The following is a 21,560-nucleotide window of genomic DNA, read 5'->3' as shown; positions in this document are numbered from 1 at the left end:
TTTTCACAGGCACACACGTGTCCCTGCTGTTAAAATTGCAGATGATAAAAATACTGTGTTCTGCTGGGTCAAAGGCTGCCATAGTTGCCTTTTCTTTGAATCCTTTCTGGGCTGATGGACTAGTATAAGTCTCATGGATGAAGCAGGGTAGACTAGAGCATCTGGCCTTTCACTTTAGACAGGGAGATACATTAGAAAGGAAAACTGGAAGCTTCAGTGAAAACGTACTCACTGTGATCTCTGCCTGGCATAGAAGTGCCCTTGAAGAGGAGGCTTTTGCCTAAGGCTTCAGGATAAGAAATGGAGAGAAAAGGGAATGGCATCCCGTTATTTGAGGAGTGATTCAAAGGTCTGACTTTGTCTATAGCTTTGGCCTTTTGGCAAATTATAATCTCTGTCCATGAAGTTCCATGGTATTGCCAAATAAAAGTAAGTATTGACATTTTCTGAGGAAAATCTATAGTCTATTCTGTTGTTGTTTTCTTGTTTTTTTTTTTTTAATTTTGAAGGTTAACATTTAAATCCCAGCAGTTGTGGCTAGGCAGAAGAGTTTACAGTATATGTGTAGTTGAGGGGTGGGGAGGAGGAAGAAAGTTAGTTTCTTTGCTTTCCATATTGATGGTAACCCTATTTATGTTCATCTGTTGTGTTCATTTATTTAATCTCTTCTTTTTATTCAGCTGGCTTTAGCAATAGCAGATCTTGCCCTACAGATGCCTTCCTGGAAGGGGTGTGTACAGACATTGGTGGAAAAGTAAGTAACTTGTATTGATTGTATACTAGCATTTGGAATTACCGTTAACTTTGGCAGAGAAATTTGTTAGCAGTAGCTAAACATTTGGCCTTACTTCCCTGAACTATCAACATAGAATTATATATTAATCTTTGTTAGGTTAAAAGAAAATCACTTAAAAATTTAAATACTACAGAAATATATTATGTTGAATGTAAAAGACCTTCATAGTTTCTAACCTCTCTCCCCTGAATTAACTGCAGCAGTTGCCTTGTGGTTTACTCCCACTAACTGGCATATCAGCAATTCTGTGAAAATATTATCAGGATATTTAAAATTCTATTAAATTGAAGGTTTATATGTATATACACACACACACACACACACACACACACACATATATATATTTACTAATTGTTTTGTTTTCTCTTTTTTTAAATCCCTCATAGAGACAGTATTGTTTGTAGATACATGGAGCCTGGTACTTTGAATAAGAGCTTGGCTGCTAACCAAAAGATTGGCAGTTCAAATTCACCAGCTGCTCCTTGGAAGCCCTATTGGGCAGTTCTTCTCTGTCCTATGTGGTCGCTATGAGTCAGAATGGACTCCACGGCAACTGGTTTGGTTTTTTGGTTTGGCAAGATAATCTGATATCTGCTTGGATTTTGGTATTTGGTTAGAAAATTTTTTTTTTTTTTTAGTAAAGTAGATATTCTTTTCACCTCCAAGCATGTCATTAAAGCCTTTAGATGGGTAATTTATTTTTTGTTTTAAGAAAACTTTAATTTAAAAAATTAACATGCTCACTGAAAAAATTTGAGTAGTATGGGACTTTCTAAGTAAAAAGTGAACACCTTCGTCTCCCCCTACTCCTGTATTTCATAAGTAACCACTATCAATGGTTGAATAGCCAATAAATAAATAAATGAATAGATGCACACATATTTTATTTTTACTATTCATGTACTTATTTATTTGTTCACCCATATATAATATGTTTCGTATACGTTTTTCATTTAATAGGTTGTGAACATCTTTTCATGTTATGATATACAGATATCTCATTTAATGGCTGCATATGTTTTATTGTATAGCTATTTGTAATCCTTTTTATCCTAATTTTGGAGGACATTTATATTTTCCCTATTATAAAAAAGTACTGCAGTGAATAACTTCGTTGCTTATCTTTGCATGTACAATTGGTTCTTTTTATTTACAGTAGTTATCTTCTATAAATTCTGCATGAACACTGAATTAGTGAATACTAAACTCCTAGGGCATATACAGTGTTAGGTTTCTGCCAGCCTCTGGTCACAGCATTTTCATCAACTGATTAATACAAACCTTGTTGTGTGTGTTTCTGTTTAAAGACACCTTATTTAAAATAGTCCATTAACATTGAACTCACAGCCAGTAACACTATAACTCATGCCTGAACAAAGCTTATCTAATGCATGTCTTTTCTCCCTAAGGCATGTCACAGCCTTCATATGCTTAGAGAGCACTTCAGCAGTAAGCTTGGTCTCCTTTTTTTTTTTTCCCCTAAATTTTATTTATTTTGTTATTGTTGTTGATAACATACACCAGTTCAACAGTTTCTACATGTGTAGTTTAGTGACATTGTTTACATTCTTAGAGTTGTGCAACCATTCTGACCCTCCTTTCTGAGTTGTTTCTCCCTCTTTAACATGAACTCACTGCCCCATAAGGCTCTTATCTAATCTTTCAAGTTGCTGTTGTCAATTTGATCCTATGTAGATAGTTCTTAAAGAGCATAATGTTCAAGACAGACCTTTTTTACTAGTTAAGATAAACTATTGTTTAGGTTTTAAGAAGACTTCGGGGGATATTTTTGGTTTCAGGTTTCAAGATTATCTTAGGGCAGTAGTTTCAGGGGTTCATCTGTACTCCCTGGCTCCAGAAAGTCTAGAGTCCATGTTAATTTTAAATTCTGTTCTGTATTTTCCCCCCTTTGATCAGGATTCTTCTGTGGAATCTTGGATCAAAATGTTCAGTAATTGTAGCTGGGCATCATCCAGTTCTCCTGGTCTCGTGGCAAAGGAGTCAGTTTTTCATGGCGGCAATTACCCACACATTCCTTATCCTCCTCCTATTCCTGACTCCTTTGTTGCTCCAGGTGAATAGAGGCCAACTGTGCCTTGGATGACCACTTGTGAGCTTTTAAGACCCAGGCACTACACAACAAAACTGGGAGGTAGAACAGAAGCACTAAACATGTTATTAGGCTAATTAACTGGGATGTTTGGGGTCTATTTTAAACAGCTAAATCACCAACAAAAAGCACAAAAATGTGAGGGGATAAAAAAGGGGATAAATAGACTGTGCAAAGGACACTTGTTTATTGTATGAGAGCTGAAACAAGAAGGCAGAGCATGACCTTGTTCAGCTTCAGTTGGAAATGTGTGCATTGGGCAACTCAGATTTTTCACTGCTCTGTGCATGTTCGTGAATGACCGTAAAAAAGCTGCTAGTGTTGATTTTGGGGTTATAAATAAATTTTAGTGAGTAGGCAAATTTGTAAATATGGAGTCTTTAACTAATGAGGATCAACTGTATATGTGAGTTTTTTCTGAGAGAGAAATTGCTGGAAGTGGAATTGCTAGGCCAAAGATTATGCAAGTTGAAATTTTTGATTGGAAGATCTTTCCAGATACCTTTCCAAAAGATATTATCTACTTTTTCTCCCCCTTGACAGTAGTGAGAATGTCTCTCTTGTTGTCATAGGTTATTTTAATGATTGTTATCTTATGTGGTCATATACTTTCTGACTCTAAATAACTTCTGATATATCTGCCCCTTTTCCAGATATAGCAATGATGTAACTTCTCTACCTTTTCTGCTGGAGATCCTTACAGTGTTACCTGAAGAAGTACATAGTCGCTCCTTACGAATTGGAGCTAACCGGCGCACAGAAATTATAGAAGATTTGGCTTTTTACTCTAGTACAGTTGTATCTCTATTGGTGAGTAGGTTTGAAACACTAATTTACTTCCTAAGGGACAGAAATCCATGGTAGTTATTTTGTAATCCAGTTATATTAGTGTGAAACAGTTTTCTTTGCAAAATTTGACAATGATAGTACTTTGATATTTATATAACACTTTACAGTTACAAAATACTTTCAGAAGTTATACTTCTTGAGCTTCCAAATAATCCTCTGATTATTTTTAATGTTATCTCCATTTTATGAATGAGAATCAGGCTTTAGAGTTACATAATTGCTAATCCAGAATTTGAGCTCAGGTCTCCTGATTATATAAACTACACACTATTGGCTCTTGATGAAGGGCTATGCTAAAGGAAGTATGTATAAACTTATTTTACTAAGGAAAATAAATCTTAAAACTAAATCAATCTTAGAATGATTTGAGATTTTACTGGACCTTTGAACAACCTCACAATTATAGATTACCTAATACTACATTTCCAAAAAATAAAATTAAATGTGATTGGGTCCTTTTTGATTAGAATATTGTAATGCTCTAGAGCAGAATGGGCAAATTTACGGTCTACAGGCTGGCTGCTTATTTTTGTAAATAAATTTTTATTGGAACACATCTGTGTCCATTCATTTACATATTGTTGCTATCCACGATTTTGGGCTACAACAGCAAAATTCAGTAGTTGCTACAGAAACTGCAAAGCCTAAAATATATACTATCTGGCCCTCTACAGAAAGTGTTTGCTGACCCTTGAGCTAGATGGTACTAAATTGATTATCTAGTCCATATCTCATTTTTAGGTTTTTATAGTCCAGCTCAGTCCTCTCAGTGATGTGTTTTATATTTCTGCAACATCATTTACTAGTAGATTGTTTTGTTTGAAAAACAAAATTTTGTTTGAAATTGTGTTCAGTTTGTTGTTAGAAGTTCGTTGGAAAGTTCTTTAGTTAACTACGTGTTTAGTTTTTTCAGTTAACCATTTATTTTAAATAAATAGTATTGTAGAAAATTAGGAAGTACAGCCAAGCAAATTACATTCAAACCATCTGGAGATCGTACCGTTAACCCTTTAGTGCATGTCCTCTATGAACATATTTCTCTTTGAAAATATGTACAGACTTTTAAAACCCGAATGAAATTATACATTACCTACCCTCCCACATCCTGCCTTTTTCAGTGATCCAACTCCATTTTTCCATTTCAGTTAATTTTCATGTCATTTAACTCCCAGGCCACATTCGGATTTCCCCAGTTGGTTCCAAAATAATCCTTTATAAATTTTTCCAAATCAGTATCCAATCTAGGACCATACCTTATATTAGGTGATTGTGTCTGTTAATCTAGCATAATCCCTCTCCCTTTTTTAAAATTACACTGATTTGTTGAAGAGATTGGGCTAGTTGTTTTATAGAATACCTCGCCTCTGGATTTTCTGGTTACTTCCTCTTTGTTTCATTTAGCTTGTTTTTCAATTCTTTAACTGGAAGTTATGTCTGAAACAAGGGTTCCTCAAGAAAATTAAGCCTTCATGTCTTAAAGCACCCATTTGTATGAAATGAATACTTTCTGTACATTAATAGTAGTACTAACTATATACCATCGTTAGGATAATTGAGAAAAAACTCATATCGTTTTCTGCAGGGCTTAATTCTTTTCCAGGACCCTTGTTGAGAAAAGCTGAAAAGCTTGATGGACTCAAGTTAAACATTTTGGCTAGAGTACATCCTAGGTACTTCATGCTGTATTTCATCAGAAGATACATAATTCTCTGGTTGACCCTCCATTGGTGATGCTAGGATTGATCGCTGGATTAGGATGATGACAGGCTGATCCTTCCATTTATATAGTTTGTTTTTCCCAGTGAAATTTGTGTGATTGTAGTTGCTATTTTCCTAACGTCCAGTTCCCTGTCAGTCTTTTGCCTAATGGTTCAAAATTCCAGTTGATAATCTTTGCCTTAATCAGTAATTATTGTGGTTTGCAAAATGATGTTTTTCTAATTCTGTCATTTATTCTACATATGTGTTAGTTCCTACTAGAAAGGTAGGCTAAATCTTAGTCCTTTTTTGTTTAGTTATCTGTTTTCAAAGTGAAGATTTGTTGTAAAGTGCCTCAAATACTGCTATTTTTTTCTGGCTTTCTGTTTTTGGAGTGTCATGGACTCGTGGATTTTCATTAATTCAGTTTCCACTAAAATCATTCTTTTGATGTTCAGAATATCTTAATTTTAGTCACTGAGAGCATTTCTTTGCTTCCTCACCAGAAAAAGATGACTCTTGCTTATCTTGTTACCTCCCTGCCCCAGATCTGGAACCTTTTTAAAGGGAATGGTGTTTGTATCAGTCTGGGTCCAGTCAGGAGAGAGAAACCACATAGTAATTTGAACAGGGAAAGTTTAATATAAAGAATTATTAACTATAACAATTTCAGTAATGAGAACTTGGCTAATAATAAGTAAAGAGAGCTCTAAAGAAGAATAAAGAGCAAGTGCAAGGATCAGTCACTAACCAGAGGCACTCTGCTCCGGAACCATCAGTGAAGGTGTGTGGAATGTTGGCTGGTCATCGCACTGCAGGAGTAGGGCCCACAAAGGCTGTGAGTGCTGAAGGAGCCTGATGGTGATGAACCTGCTGCCCAGTAAGCACACTGGAACCAGGAGGAAAACCCTTTCCTCCTGCAGTGTCTCTCCAGTATCCTACTGACAAAACTGGCACAGTTTTAAAGGACCCAGATTCATTTCATTGAGAGAGCTTGAAAGGATGAATTTGGAGCTGAGAGGCAGTAAATCTGTAGTCAGCCACAGTCCTCCCCTTTGACTAACTAAGCCTTCATATGATGTTGTTGTTAGGTGCCATCAGGTCGGTTCTGAGTCATAGCAACTCCATGTACAACAGAACGAAACGCTGCCTGATCCTGCACCATCCTCACAGTTGTTGTTAAGCTTGAGCCCATTGTTGCAGCCACTGTGTCAGTCCATCTCATTGAGGGTCTTCCTCTTTTTTGCTGACCCTCTGCTTTACCAAGCATGTCCTTCTACAAGGACTGATCCCTCCTGATAACATGTCCAAAATAGATGAAGTCTCGCCATCCTTGCTTTTAAAAGAGCATTTTGGCTGTACTTCTTCCAAGACAGATTTGTTTGTTCTTCTGGTAGTCCATGGTATATTCAGTATTCTTCGCCAACACCATAATTCAAAGGTGTCAATTTTTCTTTGGTCTTCTTTATTCATTGCCCAGCTTTTGCATGTGCATGAGGCAGTTGAAAACACCATGGCTTGGGTCAGGCATACCTTAGTCTTCAAGGTGACATCTTTGTTGTTTAACACTTTAAAAAGATCTTTTGCAGCAGATTTGGCCAATGCAATGCATTATTTGATTTCTTGACTGCTTCTTCCATGGATGTTGATTGTGGATCCAAGTAAAATGAAGTCCTTGACAGCTTTAATCTTTTCTCTGTTTGTCATGATATTGCTTGTTGGCCCAGTTGTGAGGACTTTTTTCTTGTTGAGGTTTAATTCATACTGAAGGCTGTAGTCTTTGATCTTCATCAGTAAGTGCTTCAGGTCTTCTTCACTTTCAGCAAGCAAGGTTGTGTCATCTGCATATCACAGGTTGTTAACGATGCCACGTTTTCCATGTAGTGCAATACCTTGGATTATTTGCTCAGCATACAGATTGAATAAGTGTGGTGAAAGGATATAATCCTGATGCACACCTTTCCTGACTTTAAACCATGCAGTATCCCCTCATTCTCTTAGAGCGACTGCCTCTTGATCTATGTACAGGTTCCTCATGAGCACAATTAAGTGTTCTGGAATTCCCATTCTTCTCAATGTTATTCATAATTTGTTATGACCCACGTAGTTTAATACCTTTGCATAGTCAGTAAAACACAGGTACAGCTTTATAGTATTCTTTGTTTTCAGCCAGGATCCACCTCACATCAGCAATGATATCCCTTGTTCCATGTCCTCTTTTGAATCCAGCCTGAATTTCTGGCAGTTCCCTGTCAGTGTACTGCTGCAACAACTTTAATGATCTTCAGCAAAATTTTACTTGCACGTGATATTAATAATGTTGTTTGATAATTTCCACATTTGGTTGGATCACCTTTCTTTGGAATAGGTAGAAATATGGATCTCTTCCAGTTGGTTGGCCAGGTAGTTGTCTTCCAAATTTCTTGGCATAGACAAGTGAGCACTTAACAGCGCTGCATCCGTTTGTTGAAACATCTCAATTGGTATTCCATCACTCCCTGGAGCCTTGTTTTTCGCCAATATCTTCAGTGCAGCTTAGACTTTTTCCTTCAGTACCATTGGTTCTTCATCATATGCTACGCCCTGAAATGGTATGCACCCTGTTATACAACACCTTTTTATGCAACACTGTAAAGACGTATTGTTGGCCCTGACAGGTAAAGGCAAACAGATTGTGTTGGTCCTTTCAGATTGGTATGGAGAAGAAGACGTTAGCCAGGACAGTAGCTGCATACCAAATGCAGGGTTTGTGCAGTAAAGATACTACGTCTGGGACAGCAGCTGCAATTTGAGTCACCATTTGATTAATTTTATGATAGTTCACAGTCTCCAGGATCCATCTAACTTCTGCACAGACCAAACTGGTGAGTTAGATGAGGATGTAATAGTTACTACCACCCTCACTTCTTTCAAGTCTTTGAGAGTGACATTAATCTCTGCAGTTCCCCCAGGGATGCAGTATTGCTCTGGTTGACAAACTTGAGAGGGTATGGAAGTTTCAGGTGCTTCTACTTAGTCTTTCCTACTATAGTGCTTTAGTCTTTCCTACTATAGTGGTCCTCACATCATGGATCAGTGAACTGTTGTGGAGATTCTGTCAGTTCCTAAGAATGTCACTTCCAATTATATATTCAGGAACTGGGGAAATAACCACAGGGTGGGTCTTTGGACCAGCTAAGCCTACTGAGCCTACTACATTCAAAAGTGGTTGCAGCAGTACATTGACAGGGAACTGCCAGAAATTCAAGCTGAATTCCGAAGAGGACGTGAAACAGGGATATCATTGTGATATCAGATGGATCATAGCTGAAAGCAGTGAATACCAGAAAGATGTTTACCTGTGTTTTATTGCCTATGCAGATTAATTCAATTGTGGATCATAACAAATTATGGATAACATTGAGAAGAATGGGAATTCCAGACACTTAATTGTGCTCACGAGGAACCTGTACTTAGACCAAGAGGCAGTCATTCAAACAGAATAAGGGGATACTGCATGGTTTAAAGTCAGGAAAGGTGTGCATCTGGATTGTATCCTTTCACCATACATATTCAGTCTGTATGCTGAGCAAATCATCTGAGAAGCTGGATTACATGAAGAATAGCTAGGCATCAGGGTTGGAGGAAGACTCATTAACAACCTGTGATATGCAGGGGACACAATCTTGTTTGCTGAAAGTGAAGAGGACTTGAAGCACTTTCTGATGAAGATCAAAGACTACAGCCTTCAGTATGGATTATACCTCAACATAAAGGAAACAAAAATCCTCACAACTGGACCAATAAGCAACATCATGATAAACAGAAAAAAGATTGAAGTTGTCAAGGACTTCATTTTACTTGGATCCACAGTCAACGCTAATGGAAGCAGCGGTCAGGAAATCAAATGACGCATCACATTGGGCAAATCTGTTGGTAAAGATCTCTTTAAAGTGTTGAAAAGCAAAGATGTCACCTTGAGGATTAAGGTATGCCTTACCCAAGCCATGGTGTTTTCAGTCACCTCATGCATGTGAAAGCTGTGTAATGAATAAGGAAGACTGAAAAGAATTGATGCTTTTGAATTATGGTGTTGGTGAAGAATATTGAATATACCATGGACTACCAGAAGAAGGAGCAAATCTGTCTTGGAAGAAGTACAGCTATAATACTTTGGACATATTATCAGGAGGGGGACTAGTCTCTGGAGAAGGACATCATGCTTGATAAAGTAGAGGGGCAGAGAAAAAGAGGAAGACCAACAATGAGATGGATTTACACAGTGCCTTCAACGACGGGCTCAAGCATAACAATGCTTGTGAGGATGGCACAGGACTGGACAGTATTTCGTTCCATTGTACATAGGGTCACTATAAGTCAGAACCAACTCAACAACGACAAACCTGTTGTGAGTTGAACCTGAGCTAAAGCTTCCTCACCTCACTATCATAAGCCACAGTTTTGACTGGTGAGTCACAGTGTCATTTCAGGGCCCCAGGAATTAGCATCAGTTCAGAGCTAGTGTCCAATGATCTTCGGAAGGTTTGAGTGTTTTCCCTAAATCACAGTTACTCTAGTAAGTAACTCCAAGTTCCTTTGAGGGAGACTTTAAGGAAGATTTACAGTATGTACTTGTGGTGATAGTATGAGTTTCTTCCTCTAGGGTACTGGACCTCCCCTTCAGTCAAGGGGCTCTGGGTCTGTGAATTCACTCAGATCTGAAAGCTGGGTGAGAGCCCATGACTCTCCACTGTGACGTCTTGATTCAGGCGTTTGGCCACCAGACTTGGTGTTTTTCCTGTTTTATAGACTAAGCAGTACTCTAGTAGGCCACCCATCTGTTGCCTTTCTAGGGTCACTGTGATCATTTAGTCATCACCAAAGCTCTCTGGCATTCTGATTTGTCTGTATGCCTCTGTTGCCCTTTTTAGTAGATGTACCCTTCTTGTCTTCAGTGATTAACTGCTGCCACTTGGCCTCTTTTACTCTGGGGTCGTCATCCTCATTGAGTTGAGAGAGCTCATCTCAAAGGTGGTATCCCCTGCACTCACAGAGGAGAGTAACCACAGAACTTTGCAGAGATGCAGATGTGACACTCACTAATGCATTTCTCAAAGCTTTCTGAAGGGAGTGTCTTCTGGGCCTTCCTGTAGAACATAGCTGGAGGGTGAGTTTGTGGGCTACACATGGTAAATCCAGTCCAAAATTCCTGTCTCCCTAAATCTTTGGGTTTTCTCATGCACATCATAGCAGGGAAACTCTGGTAGCTCAGCCTTACTAACTGTAGGCCACCATTGAGTCCAAGTTTCAGTGAACCAAACAAGTGAGCTGTTAGAGCCACTTCAGTTGCTTAAATATAGAATCTCTAGAAGGTACACCCATATCAATGATTTGGCTCTTTCTGGTGTTATAGTCCACCCTCCCGTTGTCCAACACCCTTAGAATCCACTCCCACATGTTTCCCAGGTTTCTTCAGATACATATTAGCAAAGTTTGTGTTAATTCTCTTGGTGCGTAAGTTATTTTCTCCTATATATACCTGTCTCCTGAACATGCTGAGCTTTGACCCCAGTTATGGGTCCAGTAAGGAGCCCTGGTGGCACAGTTGTTGAGCGCTTGGCTGCTGACCAAGGTTGGCAGTTCTAATCCACCAGGTGCTCTTTGGAAACTCTATGGGGCAGTTCTCCTCCGTCCTGTAGGGTCACTATGAGTTGGAAATCGACTTGACAGCAGTAGATTTGGTTTTTTGTTTGTTTTATGTGATCAGTGGGGACATTCCTTCAAGCAATGGTTCAGGGACCCAGCCACTCTTAATTTGGGGCTCACCATCTTCAGTGCATGGTTTCCAAGTTTGCCTGCTTGTCCGCATTAAAACAATAGGTGGAGAAAGAACTTGGAGGATCGGCCACAAAAGGTTTTTATGATTCAGCCCTGGAAGAGATGCAGATCCTTTCTGCTCACATTCCATTGAGCAGTCAGTCACATGGCCACATCTAATTCCATGGGAGTCTGGGAAAGGTAGTCTATTTGTAAACCCAGGAAAAAGATGAACCAGTTTGGTGAATAGCTAGCCAGTCTTTGCACAAGAGTGTCCTAAAAAAATGCCAAGCAAAATGAATAAAAAAGACTCATACCAAGACAAATCTTGATAAAATTTCAGTGCACTGGGGAGATTTTTGCACAATATTTTTACTGATGGGACTGCTTGGCCACCCATACCTAGGGACTTTGCATTTACAAAAGGGAGAAAAAGTGGAGCACTTGTGCCATCCTATAGCTCAACAGAGATGTTTAGAATTAGGGCCTCTTGGCATCGGAAAAATGTAGGACATTATTCCCTTAACTACGGTATGGCCCTTTGGACTGCTTGTTTAGACTGGAAGGTGATGAAGCTTTACTGTCACACTAGTCAGGACTCACAGACTGTTCAGACCCACTGGGAAATGGCGCAGGGGAGAGAGAAGAACGGTGACTTTTCTCACTGACCACTCACTGGGAGAAATGACAGAGACTGACATAAGCTGGCAATGTAGTAAATAATAAGTTGTACAAGCTTTGTTGATCCCTATTTTGAATTTTGCATCATTGCCATCTAACACAGGGCCTGGCACAGGAGTGCTCCACTAAATAGGGTGTGTGTGTGTGTGTGTGTGTGTGTGTGTGTGTGCGTGCGTGCGTGTGCGTGTGTGTAGCATATTAAGAGAAGAAACCTAAGATTGCAGTCGGATAATTCAGGTTTATGCCTCTTCTCCACTCCATTATTAGGTTTGTGACATACAGCAATTTAATGAATATCATTGAACCTCTCACATTATACCTGTAAAGTGGGGCCAGCCATGATTTTGTATTATGCTTTTTGTAAAGATCAAAGAAACTCATGCATGAAAATGCCTTTGCAGTCTTAAAAATCTGATATTACTACCTTCAGATTACTCCCAACACACCACTTTGGGTATTCTTCTAAAACAGCACCCAGTTGCCTTTCATCTTCCCTGAGGACTCAGATGAGTAAGATTATGCACTTCATGTATTTTGGAGTTTTCAAAATATATTGCGTGTTGTGGATTGAATTGTGTCCCCCCAAAATATGTGTTGTATAGATCCTAACCTCTATTCCTATGGAGGAGCCCTGGTGGCACAGTAGTTAAGAGCTATGGCTGCTAACCAAAACATTGGCAGTTGGAATCTACCAGCCACTGCTTGGAAACCCTGTGGAGTAAGTAGTTCTACTCTGTCTTAGAGGGTCGCTATGAGTTGGAATCGACTTGACAGCAGTAAGTTATACCTATGGATGTAATCCCATTTGGGAATGAGGTTTTCTTTGTTATGTTAATGAGGCCATATCAGTGTAGTGTGTGTTTTAATTATTTTTTGAACAGTTTATTGTAGTTCGGGTGAAAATTTACAGAGCAAATTAGTTTCCCATTCAACAGTTTATACACATTAAATGTTTTGTGATATTAGTTGCAATCCTCTCAATGTGATGGCACTCTACCCACGTCCTCCCTGAGTTTCCCGTTTCCATCCACCCATCTTTTCTGCCCCTTCCTGCCTCCTGACCTTTGTTTTTGGGCAAATGCTGCCCTTTTGTTCTTGTATCGTTGATTGTTCTGAGGAGCACGTTCCTTGTAGATGTTTGTTTACTTTATAGGCCTGTCTATTGTTGAGTTGCAAGGTGACCTCCAGGAGCGGGTTCAGTTCCAGGTTTGAAGGGTATCTAAGGGCCATATGTCTCAGGGGTTCCACCAGTTCTCTATCAGACCCGTAAGTCTGGTCTTTTTTTTTTTTAATGAATTTGAATTTTGTTCTACTTTTTTTTCCCTCTACTCTAACCAAGACCTTCTACTGTGATCCTGGTCAGAGCAATCAGTAGTGGTAGCCAGGCACCATCTAGATCTTCTCTTCTCCAGCATGTGGAGGCTTTGTCGTTTGGACTAATTGTTTCACTGAGTCTTTGATTTTCTTCACTCTTCTTTGCTCCAAACAGGAAGAGACTAATAGTTGTATCTCAGATGGATGTTTGCAAGCTTTTGAGACCCCAGTAGCTACTCACCAAAGTAGGATGTAGAACATTGTCTTTATGGACTATGTTATGCTGATTGACCTAGATGTCTTCGGAGACTATGGTCCTAAGTCCTCGAGCCCAGTGACTCAGTCCCTCAAGGTGTTTGGGTATAACTAAGGAGTTTTCATAACTTTGCCTCTGTGTGCTCTACTGTATACATGAATATCTTGCAGCACATACAAATAGGTATATAGGAATATTCTCTGCCAAACCTATATATACTCGTGGGGGTACTCCCATACACCATGCTACACCTGTTCAGCTTACTTATCTACCTATGTGTATCCACTTGTAAATTATTTTTTGTTATTACTGTTATTACAGGAATGTGTACGTAATAGTATTTACCATTTTTGCCTTTTACTCTTGTGTACCTCCCAGTGTCTTCCTTTGCCTTAGTCATGTTGTGCTGACATCCCCCTTATTGTGTATTGTCTTTCTCTTCACCCAAGTTAGTACACGTCTACTATCTAGTTAGTGATTTTCCCTGCCTGTCCTTCCCATTCCTGGTAACCATCAAAGAGTGTTTCTTTCTGTGTGTAAGCCTTTTCTTGACTTTTTGTAATAGTGATCTCATATGATATTCATCTTTTTGTGATTGATTTATTGCACTCAGCATAATGTCCTCCAGGTTCACAATGTTGTGAGATGTTTCTCGGATTCATCGTTACTTTTTAATGTTGCATAGTATTCCATTGTGTGTATGTATCATAGTTTCTTTATCCATTCATCTGTTGATGGACACTTAGGTTGTTTCCATCTTTTTGCTATTGTGAATAATGCTGCAAGGAACCTGGGTGTACATATATCTAGTTGTGTCACGGCTCTTATTTCTCTAGGATATATACCTAGTAGCGGGATTACTGGATCATATGGTATCTCTATTTCCAGCTTTTTAAGGAAGTGCCATACTGTTTTCCACAGTGGTTATACCATTTTACAGTCCCACCAGCAATGTATGAGAGTTCCAATCTCTGCACACCCTCACCAGCATTTGTTGTTTTGTATTTTTCATTGCCATTATTGCTGGGGTGAGATGATACCTGATTGTTGTTTTGGTTTGCATCTCTCTAATGGCTGATGATCATGACGAGCATCTCTTCATGTATTTGTTGGCCACTTGAATGTCTTCTTTGGTAAAATATCTGTTCATGTCTTTTGCCCATTTTTTAATTGGATTGTTTGCTTTTTGTTATTGAAATTTTCTATAAATTTTACAGATTAGTCCCCTGTCAGATACGTTATTGTAAAAATTTTGTCCTAGTCTGTACGTTCTCTTTTTACTCCTTTGGAGAAGTATTTTGAGGCATGTGTTTAATTTTTAGGACGTTCCAGTTGTCTAGTTTATCTTCTGTTTGTGCATTTTTAGTTATGTTTGATAGTCTATTTATGCCATAAATTAGGGCCCCTATTTTTTCTTCCATGATCTGTATAGTTTTGGTTTTATATTTAGGTCTTTGATCCATCTTGAGTTAGTTTTTGTATTTGGTATGAGGTATGGATACTGTTTAATTTTTCTGCAAATGGATAATCCAGTTTTGCCAGCACCATTTGTTAAAGAGACTCTCTCTTCCTCATTTAATGGATTTCAGCCCTTTGTCAAAGATCAGCTGTCCATAGGTGGTGAATGGGTTTACTTCTGGGTTCTCAATTCTCTTCCGTTGGTCTGTGTGTCATTGCACCAGTACGAGGCTGTTTTGACTACCAAGGCTATATAGTAGGTTAGGTTCTGAGATCTGAAAGTGTGAGGCCCCCTCCTTTGTTCTTTAGTAGTGCTTTGTTTACCCCGGGTCTCTTTGCTTTTCATATAAAGTTGGTGATTAGTTTTTCTCTCTTTAAAGAACGTTGATGGAATCTGGATCGGGATTGCGTTGTATCTATAGATCGATTTGGGTAGTATTGACATTTTCACAATGTTAAGTCTTCTATCCTCCATAGGGTTTTCAGTGGCTGATTTTTTGAAAGTAGATTGCCAGACTCCAAGGCGCCTCTGTGGACTCAAACCTCCAACCTTTCAGTTAGCAGCTGAGGGCATTAACCATTTTGTGTGTGTGTGTGTGTGTGTGTATGTATACACACACACACACACACACACACACACACACACAGTGTCGCATATTCACCCCTCACTTCTCTTCATCTTTGCAAGCAACCTAGCACTCCTTGGAGCATAATAATAAATTGTTAAATTGTTTTAATTTCTTCTCTTCTTTTCAGATGACCTGTGTAGAAAAAGCAGGAACAGATGAGAAAATGCTTATGAAGGTCTTTCGCTGTTTGGGAAGTTGGTTTAACTTGGGAGTTTTGGACAGTAACTTCATGGCTAACAATAAATTACTAGCACTCCTTTTTGAGGTTTTGGTGAGTAATGACTTTGTAATTGAAGTATTTCTGCCATGCAATCACAGCTTTAGTAACTGACCTTCAGGAACATAGCAGTGCTTTCAGATTTCTGCACAGTGATTGGAAAGTGTGTAGTAAGAAAGCAGCAGTGTTCTTTCCTTTCTGCCAAATACCAAATTAAGGTATAATTTTAATAAACTTAAAATGGAATCTAGCAGTCTTATCATTATCTGTGCAGATAAATGATTTGCATATTAAAATCCAGGTAACAAAAAACCATTGGTCTCTTTTTCCTTGTTTTGATTGGGTCTCCTCTCAATGTACCTTACCATGACATCAAAAATTCAGAAAATACAAAAAAAGGGAAGGATTAAAAAATATTTAGTGGATCCAGAGACATTTATAGATCAGAATATTATTTTTGTAGTTGAGAGAGTTTAAATATCAGGGTATGGGCATTATGGATTTTGCATTTTTGAGATTAGTAGAATAAGAGTTAATGTCTTTATATATGCTTACATGTTTCTTCCTTAAACTTTGAAAGTAGTGCCTAGTAATACATTCCTTCACCGTGGAAAATAGAAGTGAGTACTTAGAATATGACTGGTTTTTAGAACAAGAGACATAGCAATATCTCAGGCATGGATATTGAACGGGTGTTTGGGAGATGTGAATGACTTTGTCTCTTGTTCCTGGAGGGCTTACTTCAGTGAAGGTTTATTAATGTGGAAGGACTTGCTATACTGGATGTACGCTGATGCACTGTTATTTAGAAGGTCCCGGGAGACATTTTTGGCATTTCACTGTTGATGTATCCTGCTGTCACTCTTGCACCATAAGCTAAGACTCAAGAGTGTTAGAATTCTGACTGTTTTGGTAGTAATTGGCTTTGTCTCCATGTCTGTTGATACCCCACCTAAATAATAGTAATTTTGATTCTCTTTTCACCAAATTGTGTGAAGAGTAGTCACTATAAATAAATTCAAACCTCACTGTTATTTCAACAGATTTATGAATGTAATTGCATATGAATGGAAGACAGTCTGAGTTACGTTTCAAACTTGATAATGGTGATTTCTGAGAATTAGGATTGGATTAAGAAAGAAACTAAGTAGTGTGCCAGGATTATATTATCTTCTCTACTGATCTAGTGTCAGGACCCCTCTTCCACTTGTAAGAAGAGTGTCTCTAGCATCAAGGTCAAATATATTCTCTTTTTTACATTCATTCAGTAGTTCAGAATCATGCCACGTTTTAGTTTGGTTTGTACGGGTATGCTGTCGCTTACCCTCCGTGATAACACTCTGTGAAATAGGACATTACATGATTTAGACATTGTGTGAACACAATATTATATACAGGAGAGAGACGTACAGTATAGTCACTGGCCTGGGCAAAGGGACTATGCAAAAACTTTGGCTCAGCTACCACTACAGATCCTGTATGGTCGCTGCCGGGTCTCCGAGAGCTGAGCCCAGCCCAGCTGAAGCGCGCAGTCACCATCCAGCCCCAGATGCGCTGCTGGCTCCCTTCCCTTCCTTACTTCCTTCCTGCTTTTCCCACCCCACCCTAGTGGATTTTAAACACTTCCAGCCTCCCCCCCCCCCCCCCCGCTCTTCCTTCCCAGCAGTGGCTCAGCCCAGACCCCTCTGGGAAGAGCTGTGGCCTTGTCCTGGGCCTGATGCACAGGGCATCCTGGCCGAGTAGAGCAGTGCATTGATCCCTGCCTGAGGTGAGCTCAATGGGACAGGCAGCCCCCGATAAGTGCCAGGACCCCCTCCCCCTATTGCCCCAGAGCCAGGGCTGGGGGCTAACTCAGAACCTGAGAGCTAGTGAGAGAAGATAGAGTCTACAGTACTTAACAATGTCTTGTTCTCTGATCAGGATATCTGAACTCCATTATAACCTTATGGGACCACGGATGTACGCGGTTGGTTATTATGCAGCATGTACCTGTATTTGGACCACAACTTTCTTACAGAGTTTTTTCTCCTATAGCTCTTCTAAAAAAATTTTTTTAAAAATACATTTTTGTATATATTTTGATATATATAATACATTTGATTATCTGTATAACCTTTAAGACATAGTAATATAATGAATACCTTGAACTCACCACTCAACCTAGGAACAGCCTAATGAATAATTTGCATCTATATGTTCTCCCAGCCCTGCTTGTATAGCGTTTTTTCTCCTTGGAGATTCTAAATACCCTTGTTTGTTATTATTCTTTATTATTCTTGAAAGAAACAGAAACATATCACAAAAGACAAAATACGCCTTCACCAAAGCCTCTCCAGTTTGTAACAGTTTTTCTTTAGATCTGCTCCCAGTTGTCATCCTGGGACTTCCCTTTACTATGCTTCTGGGTTCAATTAACTGCTTTTTCAACCTCCTCAAATAACTTCCTCAGAAAGAATGCATGGGAAGTAAGCTTTAAGTTTTTGCATGCCTGAGAAGTATTTTTATTTTTATTTTATTCTTGATTGATGGTTTGGGTAGGTATAGAGGTGTAGGTTCAATATTATTTCCCTTCAGAATTTCAAAGGCCTTGCTTTCTTGTCTATTGGCGTTCATCATTGCTAATGAGAAGTCAGAGAGCCGTCTAATATTTGTTCCTTTCTAAGTGACCATCCTCTCTCCTCCCCAGAAGCTCGGGAACCTCTGTTTGACCTTGAGGTTCTGAAATTTCACAGTGAGGTGGTTAGGTATGGGTCCTTGGTACTTGATAAACCTTTTCATTTTGGGTAGTACTTGAATATCAGAAAAAGGATGGAAAAGATTTCTACAGACTAAAATAGGGTTGGGAACACGCTATTCCATATGGAGGGATGTATATGAACAAAAGCATGGAGATTAGGAATTGTGTGACTGTGATTGAAGTATACAAATAAGCTGATTTGCTTGGCATATAGGGAAGTAGTCAGAAATAGCCCTGGGAAGATTGATGGACATTGTCTTATCGAAGACCATGACTAATAGGCTTACATACTTAAAGTATTTATTCACAAACAGGCTGTAATTGTTTTCCTACTATCTGAGTTACAGCTTAATGATCATACTTCTTACTCCCCTATTCCTGCTATCTCCAGCAACAGGATAAGACCTCATCCAATCTACATGAAGCTGCTTCAGACTGTGTGTGCTCAGCTCTCTATGCCATTGAGAATGTGGAGACTAACTTGCCATTAGCCATGCAGCTTTTTCAGGGAGTCTTGACATTGGAGACTGCCTATCATATGGCTGTGGCACGTGAAGATTTAGACAAGTGAGTAATTGTTTAAGGCTGGAGCCCTGGTTTTACCTGCCATCTGGTGGGTTTTTTTTTTTAAGTCACATTTTATTATTCATCTATCCTTTGTGATTCTTAGTGGCTCTGGGTAAATATACAAACTGGGCATCCTAAAGATGCTCTGGTATTCTCATCTGAACCTAGAGGGGCAGACTAGATGCAGAAGGAGAGGTTGTGGAATTACCAGTCATGAAAAGTAGTAGTTTTTTACACTTATAATGGATAAGGCTTTAAGAATTAGAGTTGAACTTGAAAGCATGAAGTGTGATTTAATGGGAATTTTTATTCAAATGTTTGGTAATTGAGAATTTGAACTGACTTGTATGTGGAGAAGCTTACAATCTAAGTAAAGGTGACCATAATGAGCATTGTGGTAACAGTATAGGAGATAATGACTAGATGTCCTTAGGCTGAAGAGCTTCTTTGAATTTATTTGATCAACTATGCCTGTGAATATGTACATGTAATATCCACATTTCTGACTTGATGTTCTCATTCTTTTCTTCCTACAGGGTTTTGAATTATTGCCGTATTTTCACTGAACTATGTGAAACTTTTCTTGAAAAAATTGTTTGTACTCCAGGCCAAGGTCTCGGGGACCTACGAACTCTGGAACTTCTTCTTATCTGTGCGGGACATCCTCAGTATGAGGTAGTGTCCATAGTATACTAAAACCATTATCCTCTGAGTAGTGTATGGTGTTGTGTGTTATCTGTACTCCATTGCTTCATATCTATCTTTTTTTCTCTTGGTAAATTGTAGTCTTGTTTTTAATTAATGTGACAGCTAGATTTGTCCTTCTGAGGGGCTTTCCTCTCTGTCTTTTTGTGTTGGATTTCGGCTTCTGCTTTGAATCCTTTTCTTACCTAGTTAGCTGGGCTGACTGTTGTAGACGCCTTTAAATCCAAACAAACCCGTTGCCATCAAGTGGATTCCAAGTCATAGCGATCCTGGAGGACAGAGTAGAACTGCCCCAAATGGTTTCCAAGGCTGTAAATATTTTTTTGTTTGTTTATAGTTGTAGTTTAGATGAAGTTTACATTTCAAGTTAGTCCCCCATGCGTTGTTATGTGACCGTAATTGCTCTCCCCGTACTGTGACAGCACACTCCTCCTTTCTACCCCTGATTACCCATGTCCATTCAAACAGCTCCTAACCCTCTCTGCCTTTCCATCTCACCTCCAGACAGAAGCTGCCCATTTAGTCTCTTGTATCTACTTGAGCTAAGAGGCACATTCCTCACGAGTATCACTTTACATCCCACAGTCCAGTCCAATCCTTGTCTGAAGAGTCGGCCTTGGAAATTGTTTTAGTTCTGGGCTGATAGAGAATCCAGGGGCCATGCTTTCTGGAGTTCCTCCAGTCTCAGACCATTAAGTCTGGTCTTCTTACCAGAATTTGAGTTCTGTACCCCACCTTTCTCCTGCTCCATCAGGGACTCTCTGTTGTGTTCCCTGTCAGGGAGGTCCTTGCTGGTAGCCGGGCACCATCTAGTTCTTCTGGTCTAAGGCTGATAAAGTCTCTGGTTTATGTGGCCCCTTCTGTCCCTTGGGCTAATATTTTCCTTGTGTCTTTAGTGTTCTTCCTTCTCCTTTACTCCAGGTGGTTGGGACCAATTGATGCATCTTACATGGCCGCTTGCAAGCTTATAAGACCCCAGAAGCCACTCACCAAAGTAGGATGCAGAACATTTTCTTAATAAGCTTTGTTATGCCAGTTGACATAGATGTCCCTGAAAGGATGGTCCCCAGACCCCTAGCCCTGCTACTCTGTCCCTCAAAATGTTTGATTGTATTCAGGAAACTTCTTCGCTTTGGTTTAGTCCAGTTGTGCTGATTCCCTGTAGTGAGTGCTGTCCTTCCCTTCACCTAAGATAATTCTTATCTACTATCTAGTTAGTAAGTAACCCTCACCCTCCCTCCCCACTAGTAACCATCAAAGAATGTTTTCTGTGTTTAAACCTTTTCTTGGGTTCTTGTAATAGTGGTCTTATACAATATGTGTCCTTCTGTGACTGACTAAATTCACTCAGCATAATGACTTCCAGCTTCCTCCATGTTATGTTTCATGGCTTCATTGTTGTTCTGTATCATTGCGCAGTATTCCATTGTGTGGATGTACCATTATTTGTTTATCCATTCATCCGTTTATGGGCACCTAGGTTGTTTCCATCTTTTTGCTATTGTGAACAGTGCTGCAGTGATCATGGGTGTGCATATATGTATTCGTGTGATGGCTCTTATTTCTCTAGGATATATTCCAAGGAGCAGGATAGCTGGATAGTATGGTACTTTATTTCCAGCTTTTGAAGGAAGCGCCAAATCGATTTCCAAAGTGTTTGTACCATTTTACATTCCCACCAACAGTGTATAAGTGTTCCAGTCTCTCCACAACCTCTCCAGCATTTACTATTGTGTGTTTTTTGGAT

At 39.3% G+C, this 21,560-nt stretch overlaps 1 protein-coding gene across 5 annotated transcripts in view; it reads left to right on the top strand.

Annotated features, from left to right (window-relative positions):
• Positions 1-21,560, top strand: part of TNPO3 (transportin 3) — an 89,750-nt gene that overhangs the window by 27,512 nt on the left and 40,678 nt on the right. For 4 of the 5 annotated variants that reach the window (XM_004382654.2, XM_004382656.2, XM_023737092.1 and 1 more), the window contains 5 exons: positions 681-754; positions 3,560-3,716; positions 15,715-15,858; positions 18,933-19,108; positions 19,645-19,783. In XM_004382654.2, the coding sequence (XP_004382711.1) occupies positions 681-754; positions 3,560-3,716; positions 15,715-15,858; positions 18,933-19,108; positions 19,645-19,783 (690 nt within the window). The remainder of the gene's footprint in view (positions 1-680; positions 755-3,559; positions 3,717-15,714; positions 15,859-18,932; positions 19,109-19,644; positions 19,784-21,560) is intronic. The other variant, XM_023737095.1, reaches the window with a different exon arrangement.

This window comes from Trichechus manatus, unplaced genomic scaffold (assembly GCF_000243295.1).
Source record: "Trichechus manatus latirostris isolate Lorelei unplaced genomic scaffold, TriManLat1.0 scaffold00097, whole genome shotgun sequence".
NCBI classification, from domain to species: domain Eukaryota; kingdom Metazoa; phylum Chordata; class Mammalia; order Sirenia; family Trichechidae; genus Trichechus; species Trichechus manatus.
This window is presented reverse-complemented; position numbering and strand designations above follow the sequence as displayed.